Here is a 19,348-nt window from a genome sequence, read left to right on the forward strand (position 1 = left end):
CAATAGTGCCTCAGTGCACTCAATAGTGCCCCAGTGCACTCACTCAATAGTGCCCCAGTGCACTCACTCAATAGTGCCCCAGTGCACTCAATAGTGCCCAGTGCACTCACTCAATAGTGCCCAGTGCACTCAATAGTGTCCCAGTGCACTCACTCAATAGTGCCTCAGTGCACTCAATAGTGCCTCAGTGCACTCAATAGTGCCCCAGTGCACTCACTCAATAGTGTCCCAGTGCACTCAATAGTGTCCCAGTGCACTCACTCAATAGTGCCTCAGTGCACTCAATAGTGCCTCAGTGCACTCAATAGTGCCCCAGTGCACTCACTCAATAGTGTCCCAGTGCACTCAATAGTGTCCCAGTGCACTCACTCAATAGTGCCCCAGTGCACTCACTCAATAGTGCCCCAGTGCACTCACTCAATAGTGCCCCAGTGCACTCACTCAATAGTGCCCCAGTGCACTCACTCAATAGTGCCCCAGTGCACTCACTCAATAGTGTCTCAGTGCACTCAATAGTGCCCCAGTGCACTCAATAGTGCCCCAGTGCACTCACTCACTAGTGCCCCAGTCCTCCTTGGCCTATTCTTTGCCGCTCTTCTTGCAACTCTTGGGGTAAGGCTGTCTTGGCCTGGCATTCTTGTTTGGCCCAAACTCTCTTTCTCGCTTAGCCTCATGCTTTTAAGCCATTTACTCCAGCCAGCCTTAGTGGAATATACTGGAATATCCTCCAAGACAGCGTGCCTCCTCTAGGGGATGTCCCCTGGTTCTCCAGGGCAGCATCAGTCTGAACCAATGCTCTGTTTTCCAGTCCCAACTCCCTGAGGGTGAGCATGCTGAAGACAGTATCCAGACATTGCTCATGCCTGTATCTCCGGCACTGGGTGCGTTAAGAGGGGTCAATTAACATAGGATGATCTCATTTCCCTTAATGCATGGGGGGGGGTGTCTCAGTCACCTGAATTCTTGGAACCTCACTTCTCTAGCCTTTAATGGCTAGCATGCCAGGTGCCTACTCATTTGCACGCCCCAGACAGAAGCAATTGATGATGTGTCCACATCAACAGCAGTCAAGAGGCCTGTGCAGCACCATGGCCAAGGCCTGCCCTCTGCTGGTCACAAGATTTCCAGGGCAGCAGCAGCTCAGTACTAAGCGGAAGTGGACTCTTCATTCTTTTGTACCTTGTGAAGTCCTTTGGTATTCTACAACAAATACGAAGTCCTTTTTAAAGTAATATTTTAAAATATGCAACAATGAGGTATATCGATTATAAATAAAATCGATCATAATGGGGCTGGAGAGATGGCTCAGAGGTTAAGAGCACTGACTGCTCTTCCAGAGGTCCTGAGTTCAATTCCCAGCAACTACATGGTGGCTCACAACCATCTGTAATGAGATCTGGTGCCCTCTTCTGGCCTGCAGTCATACATGCTGTATACATAATAAATAAATAAATCTTTAAAAAGAAAAAAAGAAAGAAAGAAAGAAAGAAAGAAAGAAAGAAAGAGAGAGAGAAAGAAAGAAAACACACACACACAAAAAAGATCGATCATAATGAAGAACAGGTATCGAGGCTTTGGAAAAACTGTAGCTACAGTTTGTAAATGATGGGAGTAACATGACAGATGCATGTACACTGTTAATCGGATCTAGCAGTACAGGCCTTGTCACTACAATTTAAAAATGAGGACAAGGGTGCATGGTGGAATGTTCATGACTCCTGCTTTTAATCCCAGCACTAGGGAGGCAGAGGCAGGCAGATTTCTGAGGCCAGCCTGGTCTACAGAGCGAGTTCCAGGACAGCCAGGGCTACACAGAGAAACCCTGTCTCAAAAAACAAAACAACAATGTTGTGGGAAGATCTTTCTGTAGCCTGTGAATATGTATTGCTCTTATTGGTTGGTAATAAAGCTGTTTTGGCCTATGGTAAAGCAGGATAAGGTTAGGCAGAAGAATCAAACTAAGGACTCAGAGGAAGAGGGGCGGAGTCAGGAAGGACACAAGGAGAGGCTGGAGAGGCAAGATGCCAGAGAACTGGTAGGCCATGGACCACATGGCAATAAGCTGATTAATAGAAATGGGTTAGTTTAAATGTAAGAGCTAGTTAATAATAAGCCTGAGCCATCAGACAAACATTTGTAATTAATATAAGCCTCTGTGTGGTAATTTGGGAAGCGGCTACTGGGTATTTGGAAACAGGTAGAACAGAAACTCCACTCCCTTTACATAACAACAACAACAGAATATTGAATGGTCAGAGAGAATGCTTCTTTCCTCTCTCAACTTAAAGAAGAGACTGCAGAATGTGACCTTCTGCCTGATGGAGGGGGCTCTTAACACTTAAGAGGATAAACCCTTCCTTGCTAGGCACACATGGGCAGCACGCCTGCTTCCCCACACCAACCAGAAAGAAGGACAGTGCATGCAAATTACCTTGTTATTTTATTAGAAGCATATTTACATTTTTTTGTTTGCAAAGAACAGCTTACAAAATTTTACATGATGATTGGAAATGACATACACATTACATCTATCCTTCATGAAGGGAAACATAAGTTAGTTATATTTACTCAGCTAAAAACATTTCTGCCTGTCCCTATACAGAAAAGATTAGCACAGGACAAGAGGAATACTGTGTAGGACATGTCTGCAGCAGGCATTGCACATAAGCTAAATGATGAGGCTGGAAGACTAGGCTAGACCCCACTCAAAAAGGCACAGTAGAGCTACCAGGGCTCAGGTGGCACTGATTGTGGATGCAACAATCGCACAAAGGACAAGGACAGTGTGAATGATAAGTCGGGGAATGATCAAAGACTTTACCTGAACCACAAAACTGGCATTTTGCCTGATAGCCACCATCCCCTAGATGCAAAACAAGCAGGTTGTAAACAATGACAAGTGGCTCTGCCCACTTGCCATCTCTGGGTCCTGCAGGTGCACTCTGCCAGTTCATGTTTCTCAGCCACTGTGCACCAGAGAGAACAAAGTCAACTGTTCCTCACCACCCCTCGGTTTGAGACCTAAAGGCAAGCTGACGCTCACTCCCCTGAGAACTATCACCCTTCTGGACTCTGAGCTTCTTCACGGCCCACGAGATCTGGGAGCCCTGAGACCTGTCTTCCTATTTTTCTAGCCCAATCCCTCCATAGCACCCGGTTATTATCTGGGAAAACTTTCCGGGGAATTGCCTCAGCACTGGGCAGCTGATGGAGGAGACATCCTGCGGAGGTCTCAGCTGCCGACCAGACTCAGATGTCTGAGTCTGCAGCAGCAGCAGCAGCAGCAGCAGCAGCAGCAGCAGCAGCAGCAGCAGCAGCATTGGGAACTGGCATCTTCCTGAGGCAGCCCGCAGCCTGCAGCCCGCCATTGACCTGTACTGTCACGGAGCACTGAGGCATCAGAGTCAAGAAAGGTTTGCGTTATCAGTGAACGCAGGCTGCGTGGAAGAGCTGCTTTTCTGGGTTATGACACATGGTAACCTGTGGGGCTTAGCATCTCAGGAGGCCACCTGAGCAACCCAAAGGCCCAGAGGCTCAGCATCTTCGCTTCTGCATGTTCCCGAGGGCAGGAAGCATTTCCGGGGGGGGGGGGGGAGTGAAACCCAAGGGACCACCAGGCTTAGTTGAAATGTACAGTAGGACTGCAGAACAAGACTAGGGCAAAGGACAAGAGCCTTCCCAGGGTACCCGCAGACAGGTGGGCAAGGGCGAGACTGGCATGTGCTAGGCAGCAGAAGTTGGCTGTGGAGGGGAGTTTACCCCTGAACACAGGATCCTGTGTGCAGCCAAACGAGTAGCAGGCTGGCGGCACAGCGTGTGCCTTCTCTGGGTCCTGGTGCCAGCACTCAGCGTGTCCCCACCAGCTGCTCCACCTGACGTGCTCAGTGGCCCAGGCTCAGGCTCAGGAGGCAGCAAGCAGGTTCCATAGAAGGCCAGGTCAGAGGCAGCCAGGGCGGTGTCAGGAGGGGAAGTCGTGCGTGTGCGTGTGCGTGTGCGTGTGCGTGTGCGAGAGAGAGAGAGAGAGAGAGAGAGAGAGAGAGAGAGAGAGAGAGAGAGAGAGAGAGAGAGAATGTATGTGCACAGGGAGACAGAAATGAGATGGGATAAAATGATGCCAGGAACCAGCAGGATGAACATTTCTGGCCTCCCTCCCCCGATTCCCTCCCCCCACGTGCACAGTCATCAAGCACAGAGTAAGCTGGGGGGAAGCAGGGCATGAGGAGACCCCTGAGAGCTGACTGCTGAGAACTGAGTGGCTGTTAGGGATGTTTTCCGACACTGTGGGGAACTGCTGAAAAAAAAAAAAAAAACCCACAAGGATTTCAATAAGGACGAGTTCACGGTGATGTCATTGGTAGAGCTTGTGCCCACACACAGTAGAGCTGGTGTTTTGGCAAACAGGAGGGGATACACCCATAATGCCCCCTGACCCCAACAGCCCAAATCACTTCCAGGTGATGGGAAACTGAGTCCTGTCGAAGTCATCCATCAGAAGCACCAGGGTGGCTCCGGGGACAACCAGGGCACTGCAGGCTGAGGGGCTGGTTCGAGCCGGCACAGAAGCAAGAGGAAGAGGTCCTGAGTCACTTGTTCATAGAGCCTGGGAAGCCCCAGAGGCCACACTACCACGATGCCCACCACAGCCCAGGGATGGGCTGTTAGGAAGCATCCCCCGTGCTGTAGGGGAAGAATTTGCTGGCTCTGTTGGGTGTGGTGGGTCCGGGCTCCGCCTCCTCGCTTAATTTAAAGAACATTTCCTGCTCCCGCTTCTTCTGGTTCAAATCCTCTTCCAGGGCCTGGGGAAGAGAGAGCAGATGGTACTCAGTGGGATGCCAAGGATGCCAATCATAGAACAGCATGGCCTTCTCTGGACAGCTCCCATCCAAGCTCCAGGGAATGGGGGAATGGGTGCAAGGTTCATCCTTCCTCTCCCTGAGGTAATCACCCTCACCTCTTGCCAGGTGCCTTGTGAACTGCTCAGTGTGAACAGACCCAGTGTAAATCCTGAGGAAACACTTGTTTAGAAGTGGTCAGGGAGCCAGGCAGTGGTGGCGCACTCCTTTAATCCCAGCACTTGGGAGGCAGAGGCAGGCATATCTCTGTGAGTTTGAGGCCAGCCTGGTCTACAGAGTGAGTTTCAGGACAGCCAGGACAAAAAAAAAAAAGGGGGGGGGAGTTTCAGGGGCACAGACTGGGCTCTCCTGGGTGGAAAAGAGCCAAATGAATAAAGAAAAACCAGGGGAGAGGATCTAACAGCAAGAGAGTCAGAGACGGCAGACTGACGCCACACTTCTTATCAGGACCCTGCCCGCTGGGAAGACTAGCCTCTCTGAGAGTCTGACCCTAGAGATATGTGGGGGGTAAGCTCCTCAGGCCATAGGAGGCAGGACAGGGGCTTCCTTTGGGCAAATGCTCATTTTTCCAGATAAACCAGATCCTACCAGAAAAGACTTCCCAAAGGTGCTCAATGGGAGCACTGGCTCAGAAAGAAGAGAGAGGCGGTGGGGAGCACGGACCAGACAACCTGTCGGAGGGGAAACTGGATTTACAAAAATCTTCACTTAAAGGCTGGCAATTTAAAAAAAAAAAAAAAAAAAAAAAAAACTGAAAAATGACATTGGCTCAAAGTTATGTAATGCATTTGAAAACCACACAGCCCAGAGGGCCAGTGTGTGACCCCTGGTGGAGGGATCATGAACAGTTCTACTTCTGTGTAGGCACAGGACGCTTTAGCACATCACCTAAAGCTAGGAATAGATGAGCATCCCCATTCCAAAAGTCCAATGTGTTCTAAAAATCTGAAAACTTTGAAGTTCTAGTTTGAGGCCACAGTGAAAAAAAAAAACCCACTTCTGACCTCCCAGGATGGGTGGTGATCAAAAGGAAGGTATGCCAAAAATACCTTCGGGCAGTGCACAAGGAGGACTTGGGAGACACAACTGAGTTGATCGAGACTCGGGTCTTGCTATGGGGTGAGTGTGAAATGTCAGCAGAGGCTGTGTGCTTGAATACTCAGCCCCCAAGCTGGGGTGGGACAAATGGCTGTCGAAGCGAGGGATTGGGGGGGGGGGGGAGACGACGGGACTGGGACGGGGGACGGGGACTGGAGGGGTATAGTTCAGTCCTGCTTCCCGCCGTCTGCCTCCAATGTAACCCGTGCCTCAAAGTCCAGTGTAGCCAAAATAAACCTGTCTGGTGTTCTACCACAAGACAAGGGAAGTAACCAACGTGGTCTCGTCCCCAGACATCTCATTATACATATGCAAATACTCCAAACTTGGAGAAGGATCTGAAACCCCAAACCACACATCTGCTGAAGCGCTGAGGGGCCGAAGCCTGCAACTCAAGCCCTGCCTGCCTTCCACCCACCACAAGCGTTCTTCGGCAGAGCCTTCGAAGGCCACAGGCAGCAGCCTGTCTCCTGCTGTGTGCCAGATGGTAAACATTTAAGCTGGATTTTTTTTTTTTTTGAGAATGTCATACATGAGTACTGTATTTACCTCATTTCTTCCATCTCCCCCATGTGTTCCCCTGTACTTGCTCTCAAATCTATGACCTCTTCTTCTTTGGTTACTATTGCTAAATATTTTGTCTTTTTTTTTTTTCTGTTGCTAAATATATACAGATGTATAGACGAATATAGCCAGCTGAGTGCATTTACCGTGGCTCATATGTGAACACGTCAGAGGTGACTGCTTGGGGTTGTTAACTTCTCAGGGGGCTCAGCCCTGGAGAAGACTGGTTCTTCTCTCGGCAGCCACTTAATTACCTCTAACTAACTCTTCACCAGACTGGGGCCACGAGAGATTTCCGCACCCACGTTGGACTGTCAACCAGTGTTGTCCCTGTGCAGGGCCTCATTTAGGTGATATGGGTGAGATGTCATGGGAGCAGTGTCCCTGTCCTATATGGGAGACCCTGCTTCGCAGACCCGAGTTTCTGCGGCAACGCAAACGCACCCCTGCAGAAGGCAGTGAGTGAGCGGCTTTCTAACCGCCCTCGTTTACCCACGGGGAGTCGGGCAGCCTCAGGCCACAGGCAGCAGCGGCCGACACTAGCTTCCATAGTGTCTACGGATAACAGGCCTGCGTTTTAGGGTCTAAAAGGGCAAGTCGAAGAGGGGGAGCTTGAGGCCCCCCTCTGTCCTCACAGTGACCCCACCAAATCAGGAAGTCTGTGCTCACCTAAAAGGAAGTCATCTGAATTCTTCTAAAAATACTCCACAGGACATGACGGGAGGACAGTGCTCAAGGATGCTGAGTGTAAGGCAAGGGTGCAGAGGACCATCACCTCTGGGCCACCGTATCAGCAGCCACTCAGGCAGCTGTGACAGAATTCTGCCCCGAGGCGGTCCCACAGGCAGAGCGCAGGGCCAGCCCACCAAGCACACGTGTCTGGTGCTTCCAGGAGCCCACGAGACCGTCTAAGATCACGGGCAGCTGCTGGGAGAGCTGACTGCTCATGTTCACAGCGTGCCCCGGGAAACAGATGCCCGGAGCTGGACGGGCAGATTCAAGTTTACTCCCTGAGGCAGAGCCAGCAGGAACACTGGGTACCTGTGGGTTTAGTGTCACAAGTCCCAACAGGTCACAGCCTGCCTCCAGTCCAGGTACTCAGTGGCTAAAAACTCCTCAGGACATCAGGCCACGTGGGGCACAAGGTCAAGGGTAACAGGGGCAGCTCTCTCCTCAAAGTCTAAGAATGACTATGCCTTTGACATGTGCTGTGGGCTAATGACTCTTAAATGGCCCTACAATCTTATCTCCTCCACCCTGACCTCACTGAGGCCCGCGGTGCCTAACTGCAACAAAATGCCTGTCAAAGGCAATTAAAGGAAGCGTCTGTTTTGATCCACAGTTTTAGGGTACAGCCCATCCTGGGAAGGCCGGACGACAGGAGCATGAGGCACCTGACCACACTGCGTCAAAACTTCAATGACCTAGGAAGGGTTTCTTCGCCTGACTCCAGCCTTGTGACGCCCTGGAGATGCCCTGGAGAGACCCCCCAACTTTCCAACCCTATTACTGTAGAGTTTGATGAAGAAGAATGCAGCTTAAGCTGCTAAGTATACGGCTGTCTGCTTGCTTTGGCGCTGGGGACGGAATCCAGAGCATCGCACATGCTAGGCAGGTGCTCTGTCCCCGAGCTCCACACTAGCCCGAGCACACTGATTGACACATTAGGAAACCAATTCAGAAGTCAACTAGCGGGTCCTGGCCTTTGACCTCAGAGTGACCTCCTGGGAGAAACACTAACAGGGCTCCCAGCCTGGCAGCATGACTGACTGCCTGCTGCGCATGGTAGGTCCTCTGCTTCCACAGGGCAGGGGTCCTCTGCCTCAGGTACATAGGGACCAGTGCAGGAGGAGGCTGCTCTCCCAGGATGCACTGGGTTCAGCACAAGTAGATGGGTCCTGTCTCTCAGGGACAGACCAATTTTAGGGATGCCACGAGGCAAGGGTCCAGAAGTAGGGTGGCTTCGGCTGTCCTGGGCAGGTCCCTGTGGTACGGCACCCACCAGCCTAATGCGGTACCTTCTTGCGTGGCCGCAACTTGTCCCGCCATTCCTTCAGGCTCTGGTTATGGCTCTCATCCAGGGCCTTCAGCTTCTGGGTTTCGTGCTCTACCAGCAGGTGACACTTTTCATTCTGGAATAGGCAGAAAAGCAGGGAAAGTGAGGAGGCAGAAGCCTGGGGAACCAGACCCCCTGCACCCTCGAGGGCACTGCAGCCACCATGGGCTGATTATGCCTTTGCCATCATCCACAATTCTGCGTGTAGTAATATACTTGCACCCAGCAATGACTAGAGGGCTATTCCACAACACTAGTGGTAATAGCTCTGAGTGGGTAAATTTACAGTCATTTTGCAACTTTCTTCTGTGTGTGTTTTTTAAGTGTGTGTGTGTGTGTGTGTGTGTGTGTGTGTGTGTGTGTGTGTCAAGTGTGCATGAGTGGGCATGCATGCCATGGTGTACCTGTGGAGCCAAAGAACAACCGTGGAGTCAGTTCTCATTTTCCATCCTTGCATGGGTTCTGGGGACTTAGACTGCTGGGCCTGTGCAGCAAGACTTTTCGTCACTGAGACATCCTGCCTCCCCTTCTGCGGACCACTGACATTGTCTAAGTTGTCTGGGTTTTTGTTGTTCTGTTTTGTTTTTAAGTTTTGGGCTAGTGATATGGCTCAGCGGGCAAAGCACCGTAAACCCGACAATCTGAGTTCGATCCCCAGAACCCACTCCGGAAGGACGACAGAACTCCCAGAAGTGGTCCTCCAAACCACACAGGTGCGCCAAGGCATACATATATACAAACATATAACAAGTGAATAAATAAACCACAGCCTGCAACCCCCAGTCCGAAGCCATCCTCTTGCTGATGCTTTTCAAGCAGCAGGGCTCTAGGTGTGTACCACTGCATCCAGCTACGTATAACTGTGCACTGTGTCTGGTTACATGTCAGATGACGTGTGTAGCTAATATCTCTTGCCTTGTGTCATTTCCTCAGGAGAGAAATGACATTTCCCCGTCCCTGGCAAGGAGCGAGGCTGAGGCTCTCCCCATCTCCACAGCATGCTCTGAGGTAAGTCAGCTGCTTTATCGATTTTACCTGAAGTCTATCTGGTAGACAGGAGTGAGGTCCCCGCCGACTCCCTGCAGGGACTCAGTTCTGTTACAGGACCGTCTAAGAGCAAGGCCTTTATTCCACCCCTTCAGCCTGGGAAAGGAGTGACCTTCAGAAGGGCTTTATTTTGGGCCTCAAGCTGAAAGCTTCTGGGAGTTTACAAACTGGTCTAGTCAGGAATACTGGGAGCAGCCCTGTGTTCCCGTGAACGACCGTGTGTGGCATGTCAATTTATGTGGGTCTCAGTCAACAGTCACATAATGCATGGGAGAGGAATGCAAGTGCTTGACTAACGCCCACATGGAAGAGTCCCTGCCTGGCAGCCTCCGATGCTGGCCATTTCTAGGGAGCCTCCCTGCCTCTCCACAAATGTCCACATGGGCCCAATGGCCTGAGCAACTTCCTGATGCTGGAGTCAGGCCTCATTTGTTAAGTACAACAATGCCTCACTCCACCACAAGGGGGCCCTAAGCACCAGCTCCTGGAACTGGGCCTTCAGGGGCTCCGCTGCTGAAGTCCAGACAGGGGTGCTAGCTGTTGGGTTCTGATGGACAAACATCTCCTGCTTGTTGATATACCTGATGCATGGGGCCAAACTAAGAGCAGGGACACCACAAGCCAGGATTCCCACACAAGCAAAGAAACCGTGCCCCATGGCAGCTCAGGCCCCGGAGTGCACGGTCCTTTCAGCTCCGTCACCCCCTTCACAAACCCACACACCAATCCTGCCGAAGACGGGTCGTCACCTCCACCCTACGGCTCTTTTAGTGGAAGTATGTCTAGGAGGGCCTACCCAGTGTAACATAGCCTGAGAGCAGCCTGGCAGGCTGTGGTCAGCTCCCTGGGCTTGCCTGACCAGCGTGTTGCCCTGCTGGGGAGCGGCTGGCCTCAGCACCGACGGCCTTGGGGGAGTCGAAGCGCTGGGCTGAGTACCTGCAGCTGCTGCAGCTCGCTCATGTTGCTCTCGCACTGGGCCACCATGTCTCGCATCTGGTTCTCGTGTTTCTGCTGCTGCTGCAGCCTCTCCGCCTTCTGCCTCTTCTCCTCCTGCTGGGAGAACTGCGGAGAGAGGATGCTACTGTGGGCGCTCGCCTGGGTGGCTGGGGGAGAGGGGGGCCTTGCCCACCTCAGCCTGAGCGGGCGAGGCCCGTCCCAGGAACTGAGCAGCAATGCTCAGAGCCCAGCCCACCTCCGGTTATGCGCTCTCACTGTTGAAACCCTCGTCCTCTGTGGAGACCCAGCCCGGAAGGGGCCTGTCCCCACACCGGAAGGGGCCTGACAAGGCGAGGTGACATGTGCTAGGACAGTATGCACAGAAATCACAGGGGCCTGCGTCACCCAGGAGACATGGAAGGAGGGTCTCGGTGGGTGAGGAAAACACAGAACGCCGTGCATATCAAAGCGTGGGATCATGAAAGGGAACAGTGCATGAGAAACTATGAAACAAGGATCTGTCTGTCCACCAGGGGAAGATTCTCCAGGCCATGACTGGCTTACACATCCCCTCCCAGGACCCTGTGCCGTATCTGGTATCTGACATCCTCCCACGCTGTCGGGGGTCCGGGCCCGACTAAGACCCTCCCAGACCACCTCCCCCAGCCTAGCAGGCGTAGTGCCCACCTGCTTGATCTTCTCGCGCTGCTCGGAGGCGCTGCCCGCCCCACTGATGTGCAGGCTCTTCTTGTACATGGCCATGCGCGTCTTGCCGTCACTCCTCTGGATCTTGGGCAGCCGCGCCTTCTCCTGCTGCTGCCTGACCTTCAGCTGCTCCACCATCCGCTGGTTGTAGCGCTGCATCTGTTCCCGTTCCTGGAGGGACACCGGGCAGAGGTCAGGGGAGCTCCAGGCACGGAGGGTGCTCGGGAGCCGAAGGCCACCCCAACACAGGAGCCCAGGCGTCAGCCCGGCACAGCTGCTAGTTCACGTCTCCAGACGGTATCTGTCCTTTGAAACTCTTTCCTCTTACATTTACCGATTTTTTCGGGAGGGGGAGGGGTAAGCATGAGCATGGCACACAGGAGACACGTCTGGGAATCAGTTCTCTTTGTTCCACTCGGAGGGCTCTGGGAACTGAACTCAGGTCATCAGGCTTGGTGGCAAGCTCCCATATCCACGAGGTCACATCACCAGCCCTGCTTTTTTGTTCTTTTAACGTCACAGTATCTCCGACTGCTGACGGTTGGACTCACAGCTTTTTCTGACTTCGCAGTGGCGTGAAAACAGTGTGACTCAGCTGAGCCCATACTTTGAATTGGGATCTTTTCCTGGGCGAACAAAATCTAGTTCAATATTCTGGATACTGGGCAGTGGCAGCAAGCCACAGCTCTGGTTGGCCACATGCTCCTGAGGGGAAATACCTTACACTGGCCTGCCCCAGAGCTGGGCTATTAAGCTAGGAGGCCTGTATTGTTATTTTCAATTTAGGAATGGTGTTGGGGACAGAAACCCCCAACAAGTCAAGAAGTATCACCTCTTTCTCTTTTCTTTCTTTTTTTTCCTTAGGGGGTGGAGCACAATTCAAGTAGGCCAGGCTGGCTTTGAACCCAGAGAGCCAAGCCCTGAGGTGCTGGGGTAGGCAATGGAGCTGCCTGCACCATCCGTGGCCCTCAAACTTTCCTTGATTCCTGTCCCTTAAGCAGGGCGCCCGGAAGGTCTCGGGCCCTCCCCATGGCGGCAGCAGCCCCTCCTGGGTGCCGCCATCAAGCTGTCCCGCCTCCCACCCCAGCCTCACCTTCTCATGCTTGCGCAAGAGTTCATGCCGCTGCAGGAAGTACTGGTCCTTAAGTTGCTGCTTCACCAGCTGATGCCGCTCCTGCAACTGGTGCTCCTCCATCTCCCACAGGGCCGCCTCACGGTCTGCAGAGGAGGACACCGCACCCACACGGTGAGGGACGGACAAGGCCGGAGACAGAGCAGGTCTCCCACGCCCTCCCCTCGGCCAGGCCTCCTGCTGGGACTGACGACCCACCCCCTGGGCTCAGCGGAATGGGCACCTGGACTAGCTCATTAGAGCAGCTGGCTGAGCTGAGCGGAGCCCTAGACTAAGAGACGACAAGCCCCGGCAGCCTGGGAGCATGGAGGAGCTGCTGCAGGTCAGCAGGCAGGGAGTGAGCAGCAGCCGGGATGGGACCAGGCCCTTCCTCCTCCACCAAATGGCTCAAGCATACCCCCAAGAGGAAATGTTCTTCCAAGACATTATTACGGAAAATCTGCATTAACACCCCTTCTTTGCCACTGGGTAAATGGAAAGGGCTCTGAGGGAGAACCTGGGCAGAGACGACTCGGCCGAGAAATCCTACAAGGAAGCCGGTCCTTGGCCGGCACTGAGTCGGCTGGATCCTTGGCCTTGGGCTTCACGGCCTTTGCTTCTAAGCCATTTGGACTGTGGAATCCACTTACACTATCGTCAACAGACCAAGAAGCACAGGAACCCTCCCCAGTGCGGTTTCCTCACTACACAGAGGATCCTAGTAGGAGCTAAGCCGTCTCACAGGTGAGGATGGATGGCGTGGGGTCAGGTGTGGAAACCGACTAGCACACCGCAGGGCAAGTGGTGGGGACACACGCTGCCGCCTCCGTGCGCTGTGGTAACTGCTATCCTCGTCTCATTCCTGACTTCCAGGGGGCGGCGTGGGAGGGTTGCCTCTACTTCCACCATTCGGGGTGACCCTGAGCCCCACCTCGGAGGAGCTCCTGCTTCTTGCTGAGGCATTCTCGCTCCTTGTCACAGATCTCACGCCTGTTTTCTACGGTGAGCTTCTTCATGGCCAGCTCCAGGTCCTCCTTCTGCTTGGCTACAAAGTCTCGGTCCTGCGGGGAGGGACGATGAGGCTTGGGTGACTTTCTCTCTCTCTCTCTCTCTCTCTCTCTCTCTCTCTCTCTCTCTCTCTCTCTCTCTCTCCCTCCCTCTCTCTCTCTCTCTCTCTCTCTCTCTCTCTCTCTCTCTCCCTCTCTCCCTCTCCCTCTCTCTGTGAAGATAAGGGCCTGTCTGCCTCTCTCACCAGCCGTGGTTTGTTTGTTTAAATGGTTTATTTTATGTGTGTGAGTACTGACTGGTATGTATGTGTAAGTATGTATGCACAACATGTGCCCAAGATCTCCTGGAACTGGAGTTACAGGTGGCTGTGAGCTGCACATGTGTGCTGGGAACCAAACCCAGATCTCCTGCAAGAGCAGAAAATGCTCTAAACAGCTGGACCATCTCTCCAGCCACTAGCCCTGTGTTTTAAAGTTATCTGCTCATAATAATTGTACAGGTATGTGGGTGCAGTGTGCTGTTTCAGTACATGTGTGCCTGTGTACTGCAGAGTTGGGGGGAATTCCTATGTCCAACACCTCCAACATTTATCATTTCTTCATGTAAAACACTGAAGACCCTCTTCTTGCTGTGTTGTAAATATACATTATTGGGTATGGTCACCCTTCTGTGCTACTGAACACAAAACCCGTTTCATCTACTAATAAGCAACCTCACTTGGTTAGACAGACAGGCTGTGAGGTACACTGAAAGGACTGGGAAGTCTGGAGTCACATCAAGTACTAGGCCTCACCCCACCGCCCTCAACTCTGCACCGTCACCTTCCTGAGCTTTGATTTCTTCTGCAAATGGGAAACCAAACAGCTCCTACCCCAGGTACCACAAACACTTGACCAGATCACATGTCAAACTTCTGTAAATGTGGGCTCCGACTGCCTGCACCCAGGGCTGAGGAGGCAGAGTGTGCAGAGACCCCACAGTGGAGAACACAGGGGCATCCCAGCAAGGAGTGAGAGGCTGGACCAAGGGGTGGGGTCAAGCTGGGAGGGTCTGGGAGGGACAGGGGGGAGGGGGTCAGGAGGGGCTGGGAGGACCAGGCAGCATCAGACACAGTGAGAAGGGCCTCAGCTCACAGACACACGGAGAGTGCTGAAGGGTTTTAAGGCCCAGAGCTGAGGGAAGGGTGACAGGGCCAGATTTGGATTTCACATCAACAATACCCGCTGATCAGAGAGAAAGAAGTGCAGGAAAGCAAGAGGAAGCAGGGAGAATAGCAGGAAGCTGGGAGAGCTGCACCGGCAGTGAGGATCCAGCAACAACGCTGGCAGACTCACGGGTCCAAAGACTGGAGAAAGATGATGCGTGGATGGAAGAATGGATGGAAGAATGGATGGATGGATGGATGGATGGATGGATGGATGGATGGATGGAAGGATGGATGGATGGAAGAATGGATGGATGGATGGATGGAAGGATGCATGGATGGATGGATGGAAGGATGGATGGATGGATGGATGGATGGATGGATGGATGGATGGATGGATGGATGGAAGGATGCATGCATGGATGGATGGATGGATGGAAATATGTGTGTGTGGTGTGTATCTGTAGTGTGTGTTTAGTAAGTAAGTATGTATGTTGCATGTTATATGTTGGGACATGTGTGTTGTGTGTTTATATAGTGTGTTATATGTGTGGGGAGCATGTGTCCTGTGTGTGTGTGTGTGTGTGTGTGTGTGTGTGTGTACCACATTTCAGGAGGTGATGTGGAGGGAAAGGATGGGTCAGGAACGGCAAAAGTCCTGGCCTACAAACAGGCTAGAGACAAGTTCCTCCTCAGGATGTAAGAACAGAGCCAGGTCTGGGAGATGAAGACACCACGTAGGCAGGTACTGATCTTGGTTGAGAGGAGATGTGACATACAAACAATTCGCAGTAGAAGGCAGGACTAAGGTACAGGCTGCAGCGGCCAGAGACGACAGGGCTCACTGTCGGGGTACAAGGGTCATCAGGGAGGATGGCCAGTGAGTGATGGGCTAGGTTTAGGCATTCAGAACAGGAGGTGAATACTCAAGCGGCAGGTCTGGACAGGTAAGGGGGACCCCGCTTCATGACTGCGGCTGAGTGACGGAGGCTGGGGACTCACAAGCAGTTGCTTCTTCTGCGAGTGTTCCTCCATCTTCTGCCTCATGCTCTCTTTCCGCTGCTGCCGGGGCAGCTTCTCAACCTCATTCTTCACCTGCGGTGACAGCAGAACACCTCAGACCAGGGCCCTTCCCATTCTGGATGCACTATGAGTCTCGGTCACGCTTGACCCAGGAAATAGCTATCCCACAGATAAGCGGTCAATATCTAAGGCCTGTTTCTGCTTCTATGGGAGCATGTCCCTCTGCTGACATGCTGCTGTCCCTGGGGTGCAAGGGGTGGACTTCCTCCAGCTTTACGGGGCTCTAGGGGGGCAGGGGATCCAACACTGTCTATCTGAACAACACTGTCTGTCTGACCAGCACTGTCTGTCTGACCAGCACTGTCTGTCTGACCAATACTGTCTGTCTCAACAACACTGTCAGTCTCAACATCAATGTCAGTCTGATGTTTACAAAACACTCTCTCTACCCAGCACACAGAATAACAACCTTTTCAAGCATGCATGGAACATTTACTAAGAGTTCCAAAGCATAAAAAGAATCTTAAACTTTAAAAAATTTCATAGCAAAATTTTAAGTAGCCCATGGTTGTCAAAGAGGAAGTTGCAGAGTATATCAAAAAAGAATTTGAGTCAGGCTGTGGTGGTGCATGCCTTTTATCCCAGCACTCAGGAGGCAGAGGCAGGCGGATCTCTGTGAGTTTGAGGCCAGTCTGTTTTACAGAACAGTTCCAGGACAGCCAGGGCTATACAGAGAAACTCTGTCTCAAAAAAACCAACACAGAATTTGAACTGAATAAAAATGAAAATACAGCCCATCCAAGTTTCTGAAATAAAGCTAGTGGATAGATCCTCAGAAAAAGAAGAAAGTCTCCAATCAGTTATCCAAGCTTCCACAGTAAGTAATCTTATAACAATAAAAGCAATTTAAATCTAAATCAAATATAAAAGCAGAAATCAGTAACAATGAAAACAGAAAAACAGCAGTGAAAATTAGGACTGAGCAGAGGTGGTATGTTTGTCCTGTATACACGTGGGTCTTGGGGCCCACCCTTCCGAGTCACAAAACTAAAAAAAAAGAAAGAAATTTAAAGAAGGAACAAAGAGCAATGAAACCCTTTGAAGAGTCGGTAGAATTAGTTGTCTTCTGGTCAGTGGAGAGAGAGGGAGAATAGTGGAGGAAAAGGAAGATGAGAAAGGGAACAAGAGAATGGAGAAGAGAGACACTACCAAGCCAGGAATGGAGAGCATCAGCGGAGATCCTACAGGCCAAAGAGATGCTAAGAGAGCATCACCAACAGCACATAGATTCCGTAGACAACAGACAAATGCCTGGAAAGACGAAAAGTACCAAGGCTAATTCAAGAAAGAGTAGCTAGCTTAAGCCACACAGGCATCATAAGAAAACCAAAGACCAAGGTCCTTATTCACAAAGATTCAAAATTCCTTCATAAAATACTGGCAAATTGAGTCTTGTAATATATAAAAAGAATAATAGATAATGACCAAGTGAGGGTTTTTTTTTTTCCTTTGGTTTTTCGAGACAGGATTTCTCTGTGTAGCTTTGCGCCTTTCCTAGTACTCACTTTGTAGACCAGGCTGGCCTCGAACTCACAGAGATCCACCTGCCTCTGCCTCCCGAGTGCTGGGATTAAAGGTGTGTGCCACCACTGCCCAGCCAAGTTTTATTTTAATTATTTATTTGTTTTGTGTATATAGATGTTTTGTCTGTATGTATGTCTGTACATGCCTAGCCAGAAGAGGGTGTTGGAATCCTTGGCACTGAAGCTATGGATGGTTATGAGCTGCCATGTGGGTGGGTGCCGGGAATTGAATCTAGGTCCACTGAAAGAACAGCCAGTGCACTTAACCTCTGAGGCATCGCTTCAGCCCTCTGGTTTTTTGTTTGTTTGTTTGGTTTTTGGTTTTTTGAGGACAAGGTTTCTCTGTGTAGCTGTGGCTGTCCTAGATCTCACTCTGTAGACCAGGCTGCCCTTAAACTCAGAGAGATCCTCCTGCCTCTGCCTCCCAAGCGCTGGGATTAAAGGCATGCACCACCACACCTGGCTTGTTTAGTTTTTTTCAGACAGGGTCTTACCATGAGACTCTGGAACTAGCCTGGAACTTGCAATGTAGACCATGCTGGCCTCAAGCTCACAAGAGATCTACCTTTTTCTGCCTCCTGCATACCAGGATTAAAAGTATGTGCCACTGCACCTGGGTGTAACCAAATGGGTTTTATACAAAGAACACAAAGCCAGTTTAATATGTGAAAATCAAACAATTCATGTCAACAAACTACAGAAGAAAAAAATCATATGATTATATCAACTGATTCATACAAAAAATTAAAATACTCAACAGTCCTTTAGGATAAAATCTATTCATAAACTAAGAAGAGAATTTCATTGACTTGGTCTGAAGGCATCTACAGAAACAAAACAAAGCCAGGGTGGGGCCGCAGGTCTTTCGTGCAGCACTCAGGAGGCAGGGGCAGGGGCAGGAAGAAGAGCTCTGAGTTCAAGGCCAGGCTGTTCCATAGAGCCTGTTCTAAGCTGGCCAGAGTCACTTTGTAAGATCCTGTCTTTAAAAACAGAATCAAATCAATGCTCTGGTGCTAACATCAGACGTAATGAGGAAATATTGAATGTGTTCCTTTTGAGACTGGGAACAGGGAGGAAGGACATCCACTCTACTATTTCTAGCCAACTTCCTGCTGGAACCTGAGCCAGCACGTTACAGCAATAAGAGGCATATCATTTGAAAAGAAGAAATGAAACTGTTTCTGTCTATACAGAAAACCTCAAGGAATCTACCAAAGAAAAAATACTAGAATAAGAAGGCTAGATACAAGACTACCACACAAAAGCAGTATGTCTCTATACACTAGGAATCGCTAAATTGATACTTTAATTTCCTCTCTTACTTTATGTGCATGGGTGTTTTCCCTGCATGTACATCTGTGCGCCACTTATGTGCCCGGTGCCCACAAAGGCCAGAAGAGGGAATTGGGACTCCCCAGAACTGGAGTTACACACAGTTGTGAGCCACCATGTACATGCTGGGAACTGACCCTGGGTCTTCTAGAAGAGCAGCAAGTGCTCTTAGCTGCCGAGCCATCTCCCCAGCCCCCTAAATGGATCATTTTAAGGTCTCTTATGAAAATACCCCCCAAATGACATAAGTATAACTATAACAAAGCATATGATGGACCTGTATACTAAAAATGAAAAATCACTAACAAAAGTTATCAAAGACACCCAAGAAAGCACGTGTATAAAATGCCTGAGACAGAAGGCTCAGAGGTGCTCAGAGGGCCACTCACTCACCCAAACTGACCAAAGTCCTGCCAGGCTTCTTTACGGGATCAGCAAGGCGATGGACAATGTGTATGAAAAGGCAAAGGGGTGGGACTGCCAGCGACAGGGTCACGCCACCTGATGTCAGGCTTACTAGGAGTTTGGGTCCCCAGACACTGGGGTGCTGGTGAGGTGAGGGGACAGACAGAAGAACCTGCATGACATGCAGACCCAGAATGCACCACACCAGATCTGCTTATGTATGTTTGATTCCTTTTCCACAAAGACAATTTAGTAGAGGAGAGTGAGCGTTTCCAACATACAATGCTGGGGCAGGCCTCCCTAGCTAAACCCATTCACACCTCATCCAGACATCCCTAACCAAACCCATTCACACCTCATCCAGACATCCCTAACCAAACCCATTCACACCTCATCCAGACATCTCTAGCCAAACCCATTCACACCTCATCCAGATCTCCCTAAACAAATCCATTAAAAACTCTACAGACCTCCCTAGCTAAA

At 51.0% G+C, this 19,348-nt stretch overlaps 1 protein-coding gene across 1 annotated transcript in view; it reads right to left on the bottom strand.

Moving 5' to 3' along the window:
- Positions 1 to 2,421: 2,421 nt before the first annotated feature.
- Positions 2,422 to 19,348, bottom strand: part of Stk10 (serine/threonine kinase 10) — a 96,583-nt gene continuing 79,656 nt past the window's right edge. Inside the window, exons 13-19 of the mRNA XM_028857792.1 lie at positions 15,525 to 15,617; positions 13,302 to 13,431; positions 12,353 to 12,477; positions 11,242 to 11,430; positions 10,555 to 10,680; positions 8,534 to 8,647; positions 2,422 to 4,796 (exon numbers count right to left, since the gene is read on the bottom strand). Of these exons, the coding sequence (XP_028713625.1) occupies positions 4,659 to 4,796; positions 8,534 to 8,647; positions 10,555 to 10,680; positions 11,242 to 11,430; positions 12,353 to 12,477; positions 13,302 to 13,431; positions 15,525 to 15,617 (915 nt within the window). The 3' untranslated portion in view covers positions 2,422 to 4,658. The remainder of the gene's footprint in view (positions 4,797 to 8,533; positions 8,648 to 10,554; positions 10,681 to 11,241; positions 11,431 to 12,352; positions 12,478 to 13,301; positions 13,432 to 15,524; positions 15,618 to 19,348) is intronic.

This window comes from Peromyscus leucopus, chromosome 8b, assembly GCF_004664715.2.
Source record: "Peromyscus leucopus breed LL Stock chromosome 8b, UCI_PerLeu_2.1, whole genome shotgun sequence".
Classification (NCBI taxonomy): domain Eukaryota; kingdom Metazoa; phylum Chordata; class Mammalia; order Rodentia; family Cricetidae; genus Peromyscus; species Peromyscus leucopus.